The sequence below is a fragment of the Anabas testudineus genome, chromosome 1 (genome assembly GCF_900324465.2).
Source record: "Anabas testudineus chromosome 1, fAnaTes1.2, whole genome shotgun sequence".
Taxonomy (NCBI): Eukaryota; Metazoa; Chordata; class Actinopteri; order Anabantiformes; family Anabantidae; genus Anabas; species Anabas testudineus.
In genome coordinates, this window is record NC_046610.1 from 15976887 (window position 1) to 15995546 (window position 18660).

The window sequence follows — 18660 nt, forward strand, 5'->3', positions numbered from 1 at the left end:
CAAACGTGAAACGTTAAGCACTACTATATCGCATTTCAGTCCTTTTATTCCGCACACATGAAACCATGTGATTTCTAATGGACTCTTGTGATGCATCCCTGGAAACGGGCTGGAACTTGACACTTTTCTTTATGCCAAATATTTGTGCCATGAGCGGCCACATGTACACACTGATAGTGCCAAATGGCCACTATCAATCTAAGACAAACTGACTGATAGATCTGTTTTCCTTTTACTCACGTTTATCCTCTATTACTGAAGCCATAGCTGTTCATGCATATATTTTCTTTTTCTTATTGGACTAAGAATACACTGGAGATGTCTTGCTACTGAAAACGTATGAAAGATCACTGATTCTATGAGTGTATTTAATCAAATTCATAAGTCTTGCAATGTTTATCAGCCCAAATATATTGATTATAGAAGCCTTGTCACTATGCCTGGGCAAAGATATAGTTCCTAGTCCCGGTTCTCCAACTTACTTTGGAGTAATGTATTTGCAAAGTCAGTATGATGAGTAGGAAGGTCTTTTTTTGAAACACTGGACTTAATGAGGGTTTAAGTTGGTTAATAAGTTGATGTTGTTGTTTGCTGAAAGATGTCTTCCTTAGGGTCTCATGGTCACATTTTAGATGACATTACTTCAGTCACAGACAGTTATTATAAGACTGTCTGCACTGGTTATGTGTGGTTTACAGGCCTTTACATCAGAAGAAAACACCTTACTCTGGGTTTTAACCGACACTGCTGTGAAGTTCAGGGGTCACTGTATTGCATAATGTTGGAGGGGAAGGTGGTGGTGCGTTATTAAAAGGAGGAGAGTGCAGTGACAGCTCGATATCAGGCCATAATGTGTATTGTTGTAACTGAAGATCTATGGAATGGAAGTGTGCGTTTTCAAATGTTCATACTGGCCTGTCTGTTGTCAGGATACTGGTTGTTTGTGTTGTTTAAGGTAGTTGTATCAAGCTTCACTGTAGTGCCACGCGTTTAATGAGGGAGTTCTTTCTGCCATATTCTGTAATTTTCTGGAGGACACAGGACTCCTGTTACCATAAGAGTCATTCAGGCCAGAGCTTGGGTCACATCCTCCAGTGTTAAACAATCGTTTAGAAGAGGTTTGGAGTCCAGTGCTATAACTGATTCTTCCTCCACTGGGTCCAGAAAATCCTTACCTAGATTGTCCACTCGATTATTGAAGCCTGTGTGTTGAAGCAGAGAAGCAAACAGGTGTGTATGTTTAATGTATGTTCGTGTTCCTGTACATTCAGACAGGACACGTAATTCTCACTGTGTTTTTGACAGAGCTGGACTTTTTAAATGTGCTATCCGTCTGTGTAGTGTTTTTGTCTGTGTGTGTGGTTTTAAAAGACTGATCACTGTAATGAAGGGAATCCCCACTTTAGTTTTGTACTGTAGAGATTTAGAAGTATAGCAGCCCTGTCAGAGTCATATATAGATTTTTATTGAGAACGAGATGTTTGGAGAACGAATGATGCTGGTTGTAAATGTTAGATTTTAATTTTAATACACGTAAAATGCCTTTCTTAATGTGCAGAAAACAGAACTGATGAGCTGAATTGTTACAAGGTCAAACTGAAGACACTTAGATCAACACCTTAATTTGATACTTGGGCTCAGATATGAAATTTGGGATTTTAAATATTAATTTATTAAAAATGAAGAGAGGCACATGTACTAATTTAAACGGCTTGAACTTTCTGAAATGAAGGACACTGGGTGCTCTCACTTGTGGGGCCCACGTCATGGCAGCTTATTTTAAAAGTTTTCCTTATTGTCTTTGACTTTTTAAAAGACATAAATCTGTGACTGTGTAATTATTTCAATGCAATGTTTAATGTAAATAAAAGTTTTTTGTTTCGTTTTTTAAAAATGCTTCTGGACTTTTTTGAAACACAACAAATTCCTCTTAAAATGTGTTAAACTATTAAAACTATAAAATATTTCAAACATATTATAACTCTTAAATCTTTAAAAATGTCAAACATCATCACCAAACAAAATAAAGTCACATAATGTGCATGAAACATCAGTCAAATTGTCTGATTAAAACTATTTTAGATTTTCTTCTTTCTAGATTTATCTCTAGAGTCATGTTTTAGATCAACGCCTCCAGTCTCCACACACTGAACCATCAAGAACAGAGAGGCCTGATGCTTGTATGATAACACACACTCACTCCTCTTGCAGGGACTAGCATCAGCCTGTGGTCTGCTGTGACAACAGCAGCTGCTGCAGGTAGTCTGTGGCACTGCAGCTAGACGGCTCTTCACTGCCCAGAAACAACAGCCTGTGATAGGTGGCTTGAGGAACCTCACACATGATCCTGAAACACACAGGAGCACATGCAAACATATCCTCTGTAAGCCAAAAAACCTAGGATTGTCTGAGTTATCACACATATTAATAATGGTCAGTAAGGCAGCTGAAAGACAAGAATTTAGATATAGATAGATATAGATAAGGATGAAAATGTATCCTTTTCTCAAAGCATCTACAGAGAAATATATGAAAAAAGTAAAATAGGTCAGTAATACCAGTCATAAATATCCTCTGTGTTGGGGTCAGGGTCAACCTGCACCCACCGACCAATGGACCACGTCTTCATCATGTTACAGTGAGAGGTTCCATGGCTGTCCCTGTCAGTGTCTGCGTGTATGTTGGGAATCTCCTCGTAACACAGGAGGTAACTTCAGGGGACACAAACAAAAACCACATTAAACTGTAAGAAAACCTAGTAGATCACAAAAGCTTTTACTGAGCAAGGAACGAGTGAGGACTCACTATTCAGTTTCAGTATTCCTCTCCTCGCTCTCTCCGCCATGCTCTTCATCTGTCTGTTGCTCATCTCGGAGTCTCTCCACATTCCAGCGCATACGTTTGTACAAGCCAGTGTCCAGCCGTGCCAGGTAAGGAACGGGCTGACAATAGCGGAATGCAGTCAGCTTCAGGGGGCCACACTGCCTCTGGCCAATGCAGAAGTGAGACACACTGAGAATGCAAAGAGCAAGAGTGGAGAGAGTTAGATGTTAAGAGAATGAGAATGGACAGAAGCCATTGCATCAGAAACAGTTGCAGGATTATGCTTCTTTTTCACCCATTCACACATACTGATGGTCGAGCTACCATACAGCCGGTGTGACTCATCTGGATCATAATACTATTACAATTTTACTTCATGTTCTTTAGCACAGAGGCTTGCCAAGTCATCCTGCCAGGATCAAATGTTTCGGCCTAATCAATACTGTGCGACAGATTCCCTTGATAAATAATAGATATCTAGTAAACAAACTGGTCTGAAGTTGATCCTGTAGCAACAGAGCAATAATTTGATATTGTTCAGGACCTTTATTCAGTGGAAAAGACATCTCATTAGGTTCATTAACATGAATTAGTGGATAAATTACCAGATTAAATGTCATGAAATATCTGTCTGACTACCCAACAACAACATAAATTCTCTTGTGGTGATTTTTTTCTACTGTAACAAGATTTGAAAAGCATATATAAAGAAATGTGTGTTGTTTCTCTGCTTGTGTGCACGAATGTGTGAGTACCTGTTAGGCTCAGCCTCGTCCAAACAGAGGAGACTGTAGCTGGCATAGGTCAACACCAGCTGCTCCAACTTGTCACACAGCTGCTGAGAAAAGTCCAACATCTGCACACAAAGTCAAATGTTATAGTCAACATGTAGCAGTTTTTTATGCAGTGGCTGTAGTATGAAAATTATCTCAGTAATAATCTCACTCAGCAACAGACGTTGTTCACATTGTAAAATGTTGGTTTGAACAGCTGCATCAGGAGCAAATTCACTAATGCACTCACTGTAAGTTGTTTATTACCTCTGATCTGTTAAGTAAACTGCATTGTGGGTGTTCTTTTTATGATTTGTTAGTGGTTAGTTAAACCAAAAGCATAGTTTCTTAGTTCCCACAATGCTATTCATTACATCTTGAGATAATGTGTGTTTATTAATTTCAATCAAAGTGAGCATTTCAGCACTGCTAACTATAAAACTACACATAATTTGCAAATAAAACCAAATCCATTACCATTATATATACACTACAGAGACAACTGTGCATATATTTTAGCAATATAGGTGAAGCAACCCCTTGAATTTACCCTTGTGTAGATATTGGCTGGCAGAGGGGTTTTATGGGGTCTGGCGCTCCTAGCTGTGGATTCCAGGTAGTTAAAGTACGGCTGACAAGTGTACAAGAAGCTCTGTACCGTTGCAGCAGAAGCCTCTCTCTCCAAATCACCTTTCCTGTCAGATCACACAGAAGCACTTCACAAAATAGCACAAATGCTCCAAAAAGAATCAGCTGACTCAAACTAGGCCAATACCCGTTCACGAGGCTGTTGTGTAAGTCGTCTGCTTTGTGCATGAAGACCTGGAGCTGCACCTGCATGGACTGGAGACACCTCTCCATCTCCCTGACCTGCAGGCAGCTGCAGGCCGCACGATCACCACAGCGGGGCGCCAGAGCGACGTCGGCCAACAGCGACAACGGCTCATCATCCACCTCTGACACACAACATTATAACAATAACAATATGACACACAGCGGGTGATTTTAGTTTACTAAACACTTTAAAATAAAGATAGCGTCAATACTTTATATGTATTTTAAGCGGTTGTGTCTTGAATGACAACAACAGTTTTGCTTGTTGAATTACGGGTTATTGAATTAAGTTCTGTACAATTTAAATGTCGGTTCTAGTGACTAGATAGGATAAAATATCAATACACTGGCCTGTTTGTGTAGAGTTTTGAAGGCTCTCCCTGCAGTCTGGCTCCTTCCCACCACCACCACCACCACCACCCGTGTCCTCCTGCAGCGGGACCCCATGTTGTCCTATAGGGGAGTTTTCGAGCTGGAGCTCGCCCTGAACTTCAACATCTGTCATGCTCTCAGCTGAGGACAAGTCGGTATTTTTTAACCAGCCGCAAATAACCACTGAAAATACTGGTTATTTAATTCTGTCGTAGACTGACACTTGCTAGCTAACGTTAATTAATCAAGTTAGCGGACGTTTGGTTAATCAACGTCAATGCTAGTCGCTAGCAGCAAACTCATATTTTAACACAGAAACATCGTGAGAAAAAGAATATATATTAGTCAGCGTAGGCTGGTGACCACAATAACATTAAACCACAAGTTCATTGTGTCTTTTCTTACTAGAATTCATTAGTTGTAGCGTATTAATAACTTTAAAAATGTTAGCTAACGTTAGCTTCCTAGCTAGCGATTTAACGAACGTACCTTTCGTCGCCCGTCTGTTTTTTGGTGTGAAAGGTTAAAGGTCACTGTGTTACTGCAAAAAAAGTCTGACTAGTTTTTGTAACATAAACATTTTTTAAGATGATTCTATAAAATATTAACACAGTGATGTTCAAGATAGACCAGGTCAAAAGTAGTAAAAACTTAGGTTATCGCACATTTTTAAGAAACATAGAGGTCACTTATGGATTAGTGTTAATGTTACAGTAAAGAGCTGTGTAAATTAGATAACCATTACTTTGTTTACTGATCCACTATAAACATATGCAAACACCTTTTAATGTGCTCCAAGTGACACATTATGTCTCCAAAGATTCAGTCAGACTCCTGAAATGTTTGGTTTTGTTTTTATCTTTTTATATGAAAAACCTTGTGATGTTTTAATCTAGAAAGATGCCAAACAAACAGACTTTACATACATAGTTATGCAACCGGCATAAACATTTATGTAATGTATGAAAATTGTATGTTTAATCAAAATATTAATTGAAAACATAAGTTAGTTATGAGTTATGGGTCAACCCATTATAGATTACTGCTACCTTGTGAAAACCTACCATTTATAAATAAGATCATTACATGGGAGTACTTAAATCATGATTTTATTTTTGACTCACTCATACCAAATTGAATCTTACTAAATGCTGACTGTACATGACTCAGATATTTCTATATTATTGTCAGTTGTGACTGTAGTGTGTTGTGTGCAATCTGGTGCACTAGGATTACTTTAGCTTCCTTTGTAAAATCATGCTGGCAAATTTTTATTTTGCAGTTGAGTTATGCAAATGCGGTCTAAATCAGCTTCTCTATCAAATCTAGTGAAGACACCCACTCACAAGACCTAACACCATCTAACCCTATTAGAGTTTTTCTCTTTCTGCCTCTTTTTTACTGATCTATCCTACACACCAACACCACTATACTTTGTAACATATTATTACTGTTTCTGTTAAACCACAGTTGTACTTTTAAGCATTATTTATTAACATAAATGTGTCATGTAGCAGGTGTTGAAGGCTTGAAACCCCATTTAACCTGATTTGATTTGTTTACTTAGCTGTTTGTACCTAAATTATTTTTTACAATGGAGCTTTCTTAAATCAAATTTAATAAAAAATTTTTGTATATAACCCAATTCTCAAATGACAAATGTGCCTCAGTCTATAAAACAACAAGAACGTTCTCTGTCCTTAGACTCTCAAATCAAATTAGGATAACATCTCTAAAAAACCTTTATGTGGAAAAATGTGGAAGAAACCTCAGGAAGAGCACCAGAGGAAGGATGCCTCTTCCAGACACATTAATTTGTCATAAAATGTAATATGATCTTTATCAAGTCAAGAGTATTAACAAATACAATGTGCCTAAAGTAATAAACCTCCAAAAATCTGATCTTTCATGTTTTTATTGAAAACAATCATAAAACCCTCAGACTCATCCTGCGAAGTATGTGAGCCCTTTAAATAAGGAAAAAACCTAACTAGAGTCAGATGTTAGCATAAGTTAAGAAAATTAGTTTGGAGGTGTGGACAACAAGTTGTTGATTTTAATGGTTCACATAGTTTTTCCAGGATAAGGTTTTTATGGTTGTTCTCAATAAAGACATGAAAGATCAGAATTATTTTAGGCACATTCAATTTGGTAATACTCTTGACTTAGATCAAGATCAGATCACATTTTATGACAAATTTATTCGGAAAACCATGAAGTTCACATGAAGATTATAATCAAGGAGGATGTAAAGAAATTGCTGAGCAGATTAGACCTGGACCATGTGGCCTTTTCTTCTCCATAAACACCTAGAAGACGCACAAACTGCCCAAGAGAGAAACACGGCCTGGAGGATCATGTGCTAGTGAGAAAAAACCAGAGGGTTAGAGAGATGCAGTGTTTTTCAGTGAGCTCATCAGCATGACTACATGGACTTAACTGTAGACACTAGGTTTGAACAGAGACTGAACCAGACCCACCTCTACAGAGTCAGACTGTCTGGTGTCAGCAAGGAGGTTATTCCACGGAAAGGAGGCATGACAGGAAAAGCCAGCTGACTTCTCTTTAAGTCTGTGAATAGAAAGACTTTTGACGCCTATGTTACATATGCTTATTCATGTAACTTTTTATAGAAGTGAAGGACTATACCACAGAAGTAAGGACATGAAATATGACTTAGGCTTTACTGTTATGAGACGTGAATCAAGACGTAACTGTGTAAACGCTCTATCTGACTTGCATCTTGGAAAAATTGAAGAGCTAATAAAAAGACAGCAACGAAAAGTCATTGCAGAACTGTAAAACTTGAATGTATCTATCCTATCAGATCAGGACCTCTGTGAGTGTCAGGAAGGCAAACATACAGGAAGTGTATCAGTACACAGTACAACCAGGCTGTTGCAGCATTTTGTTCAGTTTAAAACAGGAAATAAGATTTTTCTTATCAGCAAGTGAAACACAAATTTATGTTTCAGGCCAAAGGCAGTCATTTAATGTTTTAATATTTCTGCTTTAAAGAAAACCTCATTTGATATCAGCAATTCAATATTGCAGTTGGTTTGTCAGTGCAAACAAACTCGATTTACTCAAGTACTGTGCTTACCTACAATTTAATCTATTAACGCTTTAAGTATTTAATAATCTAATGAAAGTGTTTTTCTGGCTTTTTCTTTTAGCAACACATTTGTGAAATAATTATATTTTTGTCAAATACTACAGGACCAGAATAAGATAAGATAAACTTTATTAATCCCCGAAGGGAAGTTCAGGTAGTCTTTTAGATGAAGATAGTAAAAGTAGTAAGTAATCATCAGGTGTTGGCTAGGCTGGTGTAGAGCCTGATGGCTGTGGGGTTGAAGGATCTCCTGTATCTTTCAGTCCTGCAACTCTGAGATAAGACGTCTACTGCAGCTTCACACCTCTGGTCCATCCGGATGTTGTGTAGGGGATGGTCGGTGTATTGTAGAATGGTCTTTTTCTGTATGCGTTTCTCCGCCACAGCCTCCAGTGAGTCCATTCTCAGTCCAGTCACTGTGCAGGCTTTTTTCACCTATTTTCAGCCACCTTGCATCCCTCTGTTTAATGCTGCCTCCCCAGCAAACTGCCTCATAAAACAGCACACTTGATACTGTAGTTCAGTAAAACATCTGTAGCATCTGTAGTCTAATGACCTAACTGAGACGTCTGAATGAAAGGCGTCAGAGAGACTGACAGAATGACCTGGGGAGTGTTTTTTCTCACCTGCATGTAGGATCCATGGTTTCTTTGTTCATTCGTCTCTTTGCTTGAATGGTATGAAGAAATATCATGACACATAAAATATAAAGGACAATGGAGGTTTGTTTCCTGTGTACACCATCATCACCACATTGCACAGCATAATGCTTACTGACAATTGATTAAGAACACTTAGATGATTACTGCATTTTCACTTGCAACCAAGTATTTTCCACTGCACTCGTACAGCTGGTTCCTCCACCCTCAGCTCCGTGTTGTTCTCCATGTGTCCACTGTTCAACAGATGGTTCATCAGTAGTCGACGCTGCTGCTGCAGGTCACATGACATGTCCGGGCGCGCCCCCGCCGCCCAGCTCCGGACCAATGAACGCTCACCGGGCGGCGGGAGCGCGCCGCGGGGTCTGGTGTAGCAGCGGTGCGTGTGCTCCTCTGTCTCCGCCAGTTCCCGCAGTTTGAGCGTGATGAGCGTGGTTTTCATCCACCCGGCGAGGAAAGAGAGATTATTTTGTCTTTGACTTTAGCAGCGGGATATTTCACGGAGACATGATCCGTCGTTGTGACTGTGTGAGCGGCGTGTGAAGCTCTGACAGGCGGCTTTTTGTATGTGTGTGTGTGTGTGTGTGTGTGTGTGTGTGTGTGTGTGATAAGGTTACACACAGAGACTGAGGTGTGTTCATGTTTCAGGGGTTTTTACACAGAGGACCTGTGTGTGTGTGTGTGTGTGTGTGGATGTGACTTTATCCCCGCTCGGGTCCAGCAGGACATGACGGAGGAGGAGCGGCTGCTGGCGGGTGTGTGGGGCTCCTGCTCCTGCTGCTGTTGAATGGCTGACACCCACAACAAGAAGCTGAACAATGACTTTTCTCTGGATGCTGTTACGCGAATGAGTTCCCTACAAACCGTGCAGGACGTTTGGTTTTAGTGAAACGAGGGCTCGGACACTGAAACCCCGCTCGGGAACATCGATTCAGGCGCGGCCAGGCGAGCCCACAATGCGGATTACCCCCTGAGTGTTTGTCTTTGTGTCCACACGGTGTTTGAATAAAGTTGAGCCCACACTCGGGACCTGCAGACTGGGCTTCATCTCGGTTTATTAGCTCGGAGAGGAGACAGCAGGTTGACCTGAGGGACAGACCCCACATGTGCACAGGTTGTCGGTGAAACTGCACAGACTGAAAGAAGCAGCAGCAGCACAGACAACGATGGCGAACGACTCCATACAAGTAAGTTGATGGGGGTCGGATGCTCTGCAACCTGTTTGCATGGTGTCATTTAAAATGCATTGTAACCTTTTGTCTCCCAGAAGGCCTGGAGTGATCCTTTAGGAAGTCCATCAGTGGTTCTCGTTTTTTTTTTTTTTTTTTTTTTTTTTTTGTTTCTTGTGACCCCTTATAATGGAGCAATGCCTACTTGTGACCATTCATCACATGACTTTAGTTCTTAGATTTGATGTGAAATGTTTTAAGTATGTAGTATTAAGTATGTCATAAAAATGAAAGAAATAATCAGAGTTCCTGAGCCACAAGTTTTGAGTCACAGATATAGATGAAATATTATTGATTAAATATTGATAAACTAAAATTCAATAGCAGGTGTGCATGGTGCGATGGGGCACTTTGTGGTTTGGATCCAGGCTTGGCCAGCTACACTTACTGTATTTGCTGTGATGCTGGTCCTGTAGCTTTGTGCCTTCAAAGTGTTTGTGTGTAGACTAAAGACAGGGACACACAGTTTAGTAGTGTTTGCTATAAACAAACACACACACACACACACACACACACACCATTCCCAACTCCCACATGACAGACATCTCCTGTTCATAAAAGCATTAGCATGCAGGAAGCCTGCTGCTTACTGAGCACTTTAAAGGGAATAGTTGTGTGCTGAGGTAAAACGCCAACAACTGAGTCGTGAAGGGAGGGAGGCTGATAACTGTTATGAAACTCATACCATTGTACTAGTGAGCCTTTGTTCCAGTTGAGCTTGTGACATTTAAAGTTTCCATTGACATGCAAGTGTGGAATTGCATGCAGCTCAGAAATGCTGGTGCTGCAGGTGACTAAGTCTTATCTGTGTGTCCACTGTCTATTTACTCCGTGTCTACTTCTGGTCATATAAGTAATATAATAGTAGTCATAGGAGTCAACAGAAACATCAATTTATGATGACGCTGATAATCATGTATTGATTATTTTGCCTGTATTTTAAATGCTTTGGGGTTTGGTGCTGTTCTTCGGACAAACTTGGCTATTTGAAGACACAACCTTTAGGAAAGGCGCTTGAGAAAATGATGGCGGACACTCACCGCTATGTTCTGACACTGTATGCTACATGATTTAATCAGCTCTTTATTTTGTGTCAGGAAGTTGTGAACGCCTGCATGCGCTGGTAAGAAAGTGAAGTCTGTTTGTAATTATGCTGCTGAAATGCAGCTTGTTATTCGATTGCTTTTCACTCGTTCACAGTCAGAGAAGGGTTGGAAAATTTTGCTGCCCCTGCTCCACTGACAGGTTTCTTGGTAGACTGAATCTCACAGTGATTATTTGGCTTAAACCTTGAAACTATAGATGATTTTGCCGCTGCCCAGAAGTACCACTGGCGATGTTGTTTTCCTAAACACGTCTCCTCTTAAGACTTGTGAATGAACAAGAGGAACAATCAATGAAAGAAGGGAAATGGAGAGGAAAAGGTGGAGATATATTGGTCTCTCTTTGATCTTGGTTATAGAGGTAACAAGGAGGGAGAGTGATCTCAGTGGCTGCTGGATTGAGAACACAGGAAGTCTTTATTTCCCTCTTTGTATACAGAAGCTTTCATACTAGTCCAGAAACAAGAGCAAAGATTTAGTTGTCACACCAGTACAGTTTTTCAGTGGGAGTTGTATTTCGATGTGTAGTCGATCCATATGCGTGATCGTGTACGTTTTAAGGACTTATTATTGTCATTTCATAGTAACTAGTACCAGAAGGGCTGTACACAACACGCTGGAGCGTAGTAGGTGATAGTAGAGCATAGCAGTGCAGGGAGGTAGTCTTAGTTGCATATTATGGCCTAAAGTTAGTTTATCAGATTCCTCACAGCTTCCTCTGGAGCCACAAAACTCATCACACAACTTTTTTTCATATATGCCGTGGTTTTCCCCGGGAGCTGAAAATCTGTGGATTTTCCCTTTAAGCTTCCATTTTTGTAGACCTCAGCCAGACGGTGAAGCTCTTTGCCCTTCCCATGGCAAGCCATTTGTTTGGCCCCACAGGAAGACGATCTTAAATAGCTCTGATAGAGACTGAACCAAAATGCGTCACTCTTCCTCACAAAGGTTAGTTGGAATGAGGTGGCAGTAATTTCACTAAGTTGTACAGTATATGCAGGTTCTTCCACGTGTGAAGTGGGGGGAAAAAAAAATCCCAAAGAACCGAGACACACTTCAGTGGCTTCACAAAATGTACACAAGCACATGTTCACAATCGCACAGATCTCACAGCGGCTGACTGACATACATACACAGAGTCAGACACCCCAGGGAATGCATAGGATTACTTCCCATAAGTCTTACCATGACGTAAGGAGACAGCTATGTGCACTCAGTAGGACTTTCTCAGCGCTGCCCTGTGGCCATGTAAGCAGGCAGAATCCACAAAAATGCATCAAGAACAGTTGAGCAACCAGATACTTGGAGAGCGAGCTGATATTCTCAATGATCTTACTGTCAGGTATCTCTGTAATAAAACAATGTCTGACAGGACCTTGTTCTTCCCATCATGTGATACAGTCTCACATGAATAATGCTTTATTTGTGACTGATGATCATAACCTCATACTGACTCTACTGGCTGTGTGCTTTGCTGCGTGTGACTCTTAAATAAATAACAACCTTAAAGCTACTGAACACATACAGTAGGGGAGTGTACGAGAACACAACCCTGCTGTGAGCAATTGAAACTGAATTTAGTCCATCTTCTCACTCCCATCTTCCATCTACTGCTCAGCACGAGTGTTTGTTTCAACCAAAAACATCCATTTTGCCTCTAGGTGTTGGACACTGTAAGGTCTACTGTTCTCTGATGGCTCTATTCAGTGTGTCCGTATCCTGTCTGCATTATAGTAGCTCATCTGTATTCCAGTCAGTCCACTAGTCATCTGTTCTTTTCCAGTGTATTTGCCAAGAGACAACACAGTGCTCATATCATGTCATATGTTTGTGTGAAGTCGAGGTTTATTTGTCTAACCAACAAATATATCATCTGAAGTGTGTGGCTGTAAATGAACTATTCAAGTTGTACTTAATTAGTCTGCAAGTGATAGTCTAAGTCATTCTTCTTTGCAAAAATGCAAAACATGTCCAGCTTCTGACGTACGGTGATGGCTACTTTTCATTACCTTATACTATGGAAAATTAAATATTTGGGGTTTATTAAAGATAACGTCATGAACCATGACATTTCATGACATTATCTTGTCCCCTAGAAAATGATTATCTAGCAATGACAGATATTTATCACAGTTTTCTACATTTTTAACGACATTAATCAGCAGTTTAATCGGTGACAACATGTATCTTTAGTTACAGTTTGATAGCTTCACTCTACTATTTCCTTCTTTTTGGAGTTGCTTTAAGTACGTTTGTATTTTTGAGTAAATGAGGTGTGTGTGGAGACTTGTTTTATGTTGAGCATACACTGTATGTAATGTAGTATATAATGCTGTGCTTGGTGACAGAAAATTCTCACCCAATAAGAAAGTGGCATTTGTTAGCCGACCACTGACCTTTTTCCTCTGACACTGAGTCGTGCAGCACTGCTGAGTGGCTCTGCAGTTTGAAATGCACTACTGTGGCTGGATCTTTGTTACTCTGATAAGAATAGTTCAGATGTGGTGAGGCTTTGTGAGGGCCTGAGGGTAGATGGTAGAGGGTAGAGGGTAGAGGGAAGGGGAGGTTTAAAGGGCATTGTGCTGATGATGAGGCTCTACAGCCGAAGCAGGACAATAGGTTGCATTGTCCGGCACTGGAGGCCCAGATCACATTCAGTTCACTGTGAGTTCATTTTCCTCTTCCTGGCTGTAGCATGTTAGTGACCACACCCTAACCAACCCACCGACCCATTCAACTGTCCATCCTCAGGCTGCATAGCAAAGCCCTACAGATCCAGTGTGGTTAATGTTGCTCCTGTTGAGATTTAAATTTCTGCATGTGAACTGAACTTCTTTGTATTTTCTAAACAGTTTGTGCTTCATCAGTGGTATGTGCCCCAGCAGCTCTTACAGGCTGGTGGATCTTTCAATGGAGTTAGGGCTGTTTTTTATGTCTCTTTCTCATCTCCCATCCTTCTGTGCAAACATCCCATAATTCTCATGACCTCATAACAACGTACCCATGCATTCCAGTGTCACATGGACCCCTCCTTCTCCCCAGATACACACATGCACACACATGCACTCACAGGGTAGCAACACTCGCCACATACAGTCTTGAATTCACCTATCGCCCTCGACTCGTAAACCCCACCAGCTTTCTGTGTTGGGGGTGAGGAGGTAAGAGAGCACATAGGTCAGGGTGGATCTCTCAGTCAAAACACAAACGTAATAGACATTTTGCTGCTCGGGTCTGTTTTCCATCCTGCGAGGGGGGGGGGGGGTAGATTAGGATGGATGATGGAGTGACTGCACCAGGACAAATTTGGCACCACTCCCTGTTTTTATTCTTTGAAGATTTGTTATATAACAACAGTAATTTCTCACTTTCTGGTTTACTTGTCAACATCAGCAGCTGTGCACTCTGACGTACCTTGACTTTTGACCCCTACTCATTATGACAGTGTGGACCTCCAGGCCAAATGCATCGATCTCAGCCTCATTGGCCAGTGCTGCTGTGCTGTTTAAACAGCCACTCAGCTGGGTTAACTATCTTTGTTGGTGTATAAATTGACAGCTTTAAATGTGTGTAGGGAAATGTAGAAAGAGCCATTTAAAGCCTAGTTGCAGTGTTATGTTATTTTAGTAGAGAGTCAAATGTGTTTTTGCAGCAGAAAGATTAGGTCATTCATGCTGAGAGAACATATTTGATGCTTTTATGGAGATCCTTACAGTTTGAGCATTAAATAAACAAAATAGTTTAATCTACCTCAGAGTATGGCTCATGATAAACCCAACATTTGGCTGTCACATGCTTTTGGTTCTTCCATCAAAAGGTCAAAAATGTTTTTTAGCAGAACTAAATCAACAAAGAGCATTACGCTGTAATCTGTGGGAGGGGTTTTCACTTTGGGGAATTGCACTCTTCCCCTAATAGGACAAGATATTTGAGGAAATAGACGTTGATGCAATATTAGAGCCATAGTGACGGGTTTATTGGAGGAAAAAATCAGGAAACAGCATGTTTTGATAAGGATTTAGTGTTAAGTATGTGCTGTTGTATTTCATTGTTATTGCTTTAAAGGAGTGTTGATGAACATTATGTTCAGGACTTGGCTGGGACTTTTTCCTTTTATACTATCCCGTAAATCTAGTGTTTCATCTTTGACCAACCCCTCATCACCACCCTTTAAATGTGCTGAACCTTTTGCACACATTATGTTGATTCAAGCATGGTGATTTCTTCCACAGCAGGGGGTCAGCTGGTAAACGGCTCATGAACAAAGCAATATCCGCCATTATAATGGGATAAACGGGATAGGTTCCCCAGAGCTCACACAGCAGCTAGAAAGCATAGAAGCAGATATGTGTCTGCTTCTTACTTGGCAGTCAGGATGTTCCCTGCATATTAAACTTAAAGATGGTTAATTCAATTATTTTATATAAAGGGTAATTTGTCTGTCATATACTGCATTATATATTACTCTGTTGATTTAACAGATAAACCATAACTTCTCTTCTTCTACTCTTCTCCTTTTCCCTTCCCCTGCATGAGAATGGTTAGACAAAAGTAGTCTTTAAATGAAAGTCCAACCGTGTGCTCCAAATAAAACCACAGAAAAGACCCTGATGGACTGTGCACATTTGACTTAACATCACAGTCTTCGACAAATAACGTGCTGTTAAATGATGAGAATCCACAGTCGTGTGACTCTGCATAAAAAAGACAAATGGAGTTTCCCAGTGCTGTATTCTGGGATCCTAAAAAACTGTTAGTCTTAGAAATCCTGTGGTCTAACCATGTGGTGTGGCTGGTGTGAGGATGTGGCCTCCGCTTGGATGTCGGTAGAACTCACATGAGTTAATATTGGTTGTCTACATTCAATTCAATTCAATTTTATTTTATTTATATAGCACCAATTCACAACAGAAGTCACCTCGGCATGAGGTAACCAGGTAAATGGCTGGGAATATCTTTCCAGGGTTGCCAGTTGTGCTTCATGTTCAGCAGCTGTTTGCCTTTTTTTTCCAGCTTTGGTAGTTCTGTAGGATTTGTAAATTAATGAGACGGTAGTCTCTACTACTCTAGTTCTATTCAAGCAGAAGATGATACACTGACATATAAAGGGGGTTGCCAGCTGGGGAAAATACTCCAAACCAGAGGAGTGGGTTGGACGGTCCACTTGTAGTTACTGGAGGCAACTGGGCAATTGTAGCACAGCAGCAGCTACATGAACACAGTTTCATTAGTTGTATTTTTATGTACTGCCAGTTCCAGTACCATGTCAGAGGCCTCTTCACTTTTCTAAGAAACCTCTTTCTGGCCTGTGTGCTAAGACCCAAACAACTGCCCTGTGATAAATGGTTGTGGACCAGCAACAGTCATCAGTGTAAAGTGATCTACCCAGTTGCCCTTCTGTTATCTTGCCCCCCTCCTCTTTCTTCTGCTCTCTCCCACTATCTCCCTCCTGTGCAGGCTGCGCACCAGTTGTTGCCCTCCTCCCCCTCCTCCTCCTTCATCAGCCCTCCCTCTTGTTTTTCTGGTTGGGTATGGTCGGACCTCAGAGGCTGTTCTCTGCTGGGGATAATTAGGACTTTTCTTTTTAAGTAGTGTTGTAGCTGTTAAGCAGCCAACAGCTACACACTTGCAGACTAAACCTGGTGAACTTACTAATAGCATTCTTCTGTTATGCACCATCCTGGTCTGTGAATATACAGTATATTGCTCAATCCTGTTGGTCGTCAGATGACGGCTTGAACAAACAAATTTGACGCAATTCATATGTTTTGACTGAGACAAGTATGAAAATATTTGCCAGCTTTATGTTGATAAGATCTGCCGCAGCAGTACAGTAAGCTTTTGTCAGAGTTGATGTGTGTGTGTTTGGGGTTTGTGTGCAATTTTGTGCATCATACACAGAGGGTGTGACTTTATACGATATAAATAGGCTCTGGGAGTTTTTAAAGTCTCCCCACAAACAACCCCTGTCATTAGAATGGGTTGGAGAGCAAGTTACACTGATAAACGTTTGTCTTTTGGGAGGGTTGCCAGCTCGGGCTGAAGACTCAGGACTGGATGAATGGTTTGATGTTTAGATAGCTGGGTGGATTTGCAGTCACATGACTGTGAAAGAAATCAGTTCCAAATGCGAAAACACATTAGGAAATGAAAGCTTTAATTAAACTAAGTCTAAAATTGAAAGCAGAGTACACATGCTACATGCTTCAGGTGTCATCATTCCAGTCTGAAGGCAACGAATGAAAATAGGATTAGAAGATAGTGGGGTGATCAGCTGAATTGTAATGTGGGTAGTGATCGTGTCAGGTTTTGAAAGTGGAAGTGGAAGAAAATGTGGAATAAAAGATTGATTCAAAGATTTTTGGTTTCTTTTGTTTGTTTGTTCACTGTACACTGAGTCTAATAGTAAGAGCGCAAAGATAAACCCGTGGATACTGTTTTTAAATACCTGTGCACTGTAGCATTTTAAATCTAATGCTATCACAGTTATCTTAAGTTTGTCAGACTAAACAAAGTATTAAAAGCTTTCATTTAGCATTGTATTTATCAAAATTCATTCCCTTGTTAAAACCTGCTTTGTGTATTACCCACAATGCAACATTCCTCTCAGCAGCTCAGTCGCACAGTCAGGTGTGTATTGCCTCCTGTGGCCTCGAGGGGAGGAACTATACAACTCTGAAGCGGCGCTGCAAAAACAGGCTTCTTTGAATGCTACATGTTTGCAGATGAAACAAATAGCAGGTTTATGGTTTACTCGTGTACTTCCAGCAGCAGGAGTGTAAATAAATGAACAATGTGAAGCAGGCGCACACTGACTGTGTACTTTCCTCTGCACCTCAGTTCTCAGTTAGTGTGACAGCCGGCGTTCAACCAGCTCCTGCCTATTTGAATGTCGGCAAGCCTGAACGCAGAGGGAGTGTTGGACAAACAGATAGCTGTGGGGGGAGGAGGAGACAGGTGTTTCCTGGTGGATTACCTGGAGGCTGGGCTGTCATAGAAACAGCTGGCAACAGAATGAGGTCATTGGTTTTCAACATAATTATTTCCACACAGCAAGATGAGCTTCTTAGTCTAAGTCTTTCCTGTATAGTGCCAGCGTACAGTGACAGTAGTGTGTTGTGTGAGAGTTTATAATTTGTGTGTTAAATGTAACGTGAAGAAGGGACAGCGGCAGAGTGTTCTCCTCCCATCACAATTTACATATCACTGCTTATTTTGGAAGCTTTAATGAGAGTGGACTCCCAGGGGACAATTAACTAAGTGTAGGCTGTGAAATTACATTTGGCAGTGTAATTAGAGATTGGATTGAAATGGTTTTTCTCTCCTCATTTGATGAAACTATTGCTTACATTAAGCTGCGGTTACTCAATCAGGACTAGACCTCTCCATTATCCCTAAATACTTTATATAACCTGATTCCAACACACCCACATACTGTATAAACCCCATCCTCCACTGCTTGGAGCCCAGTTTGATGGCTTCTGCATCACTTATCAGCTAACACACCCATTTTCCTGGAAATCTGCCATTTCAAGGACATGGGTCTGCACATGTATGTCGTTTAACGCTACATTTATAAACAAGCCAAAGTCATTGTCTGCATCTCTGTGTAAGTCTGTGCAAAGCTAAGTGCTTTCAACAATATTACACGTGTATTTTGACAGATTAATCTTCCACCACATGATGTAACAGGTTAATATTAGAATGAAAACAGCTGCTTGTTTATTGTACCCAGAGCTGCTCTCGATAACA

At 40.8% G+C, this 18660-nt stretch overlaps 2 protein-coding genes across 2 annotated transcripts in view; one reads left to right on the top strand and one right to left on the bottom strand.

Annotated features, from left to right (window-relative positions):
* Positions 1-2069: 2069 nt before the first annotated feature.
* On the bottom strand, positions 2070-4939 carry c1h19orf67 (chromosome 1 C19orf67 homolog). The gene is made up of 7 exons (XM_026359481.2): positions 4782-4939; positions 4372-4552; positions 4147-4291; positions 3579-3679; positions 2806-3012; positions 2559-2711; positions 2070-2347 (listed from the first exon to the last, which is right to left on the bottom strand). Exons 1-7 carry the CDS (start codon positions 4933-4935, stop codon positions 2221-2223), a joined length of 1068 nt encoding a protein of 355 aa, XP_026215266.1. The 5' UTR covers positions 4936-4939; the 3' UTR covers positions 2070-2220.
* Positions 4940-8932: 3993 nt separating this feature from the next.
* LOC113161845 (serine/threonine-protein kinase N1-like) overlaps positions 8933-18660 on the top strand; it is a 32531-nt gene continuing 22803 nt past the window's right edge. The window contains exon 1 of the mRNA XM_026359660.1: positions 8933-9763. Coding sequence (XP_026215445.1) covers positions 9743-9763 — 21 coding nt within the window. The 5' untranslated portion in view covers positions 8933-9742. The remainder of the gene's footprint in view (positions 9764-18660) is intronic.

Bases quoted from the DNA above. Each gene is read 5' to 3' on its own strand.
- c1h19orf67 (XM_026359481.2), bottom strand. From the start codon at position 4,935: ATGACAGATGTTGAAGTTCAGGGCGAGCTCCAGCTCGAAAACTCCCCT. The intron at 3,680-4,146 runs GTAAATTCAAGG...CTTTGTGTGCAG, and splicing joins CAGCCAATATCTACACAAGG to ATGTTGGACTTTTCTCAGCA. The intron at 2,348-2,558 runs GTATTACTGACC...TGTGTGTTTCAG, and splicing joins ACAGAGGATATTTATGACTG to GATCATGTGTGAGGTTCCTC.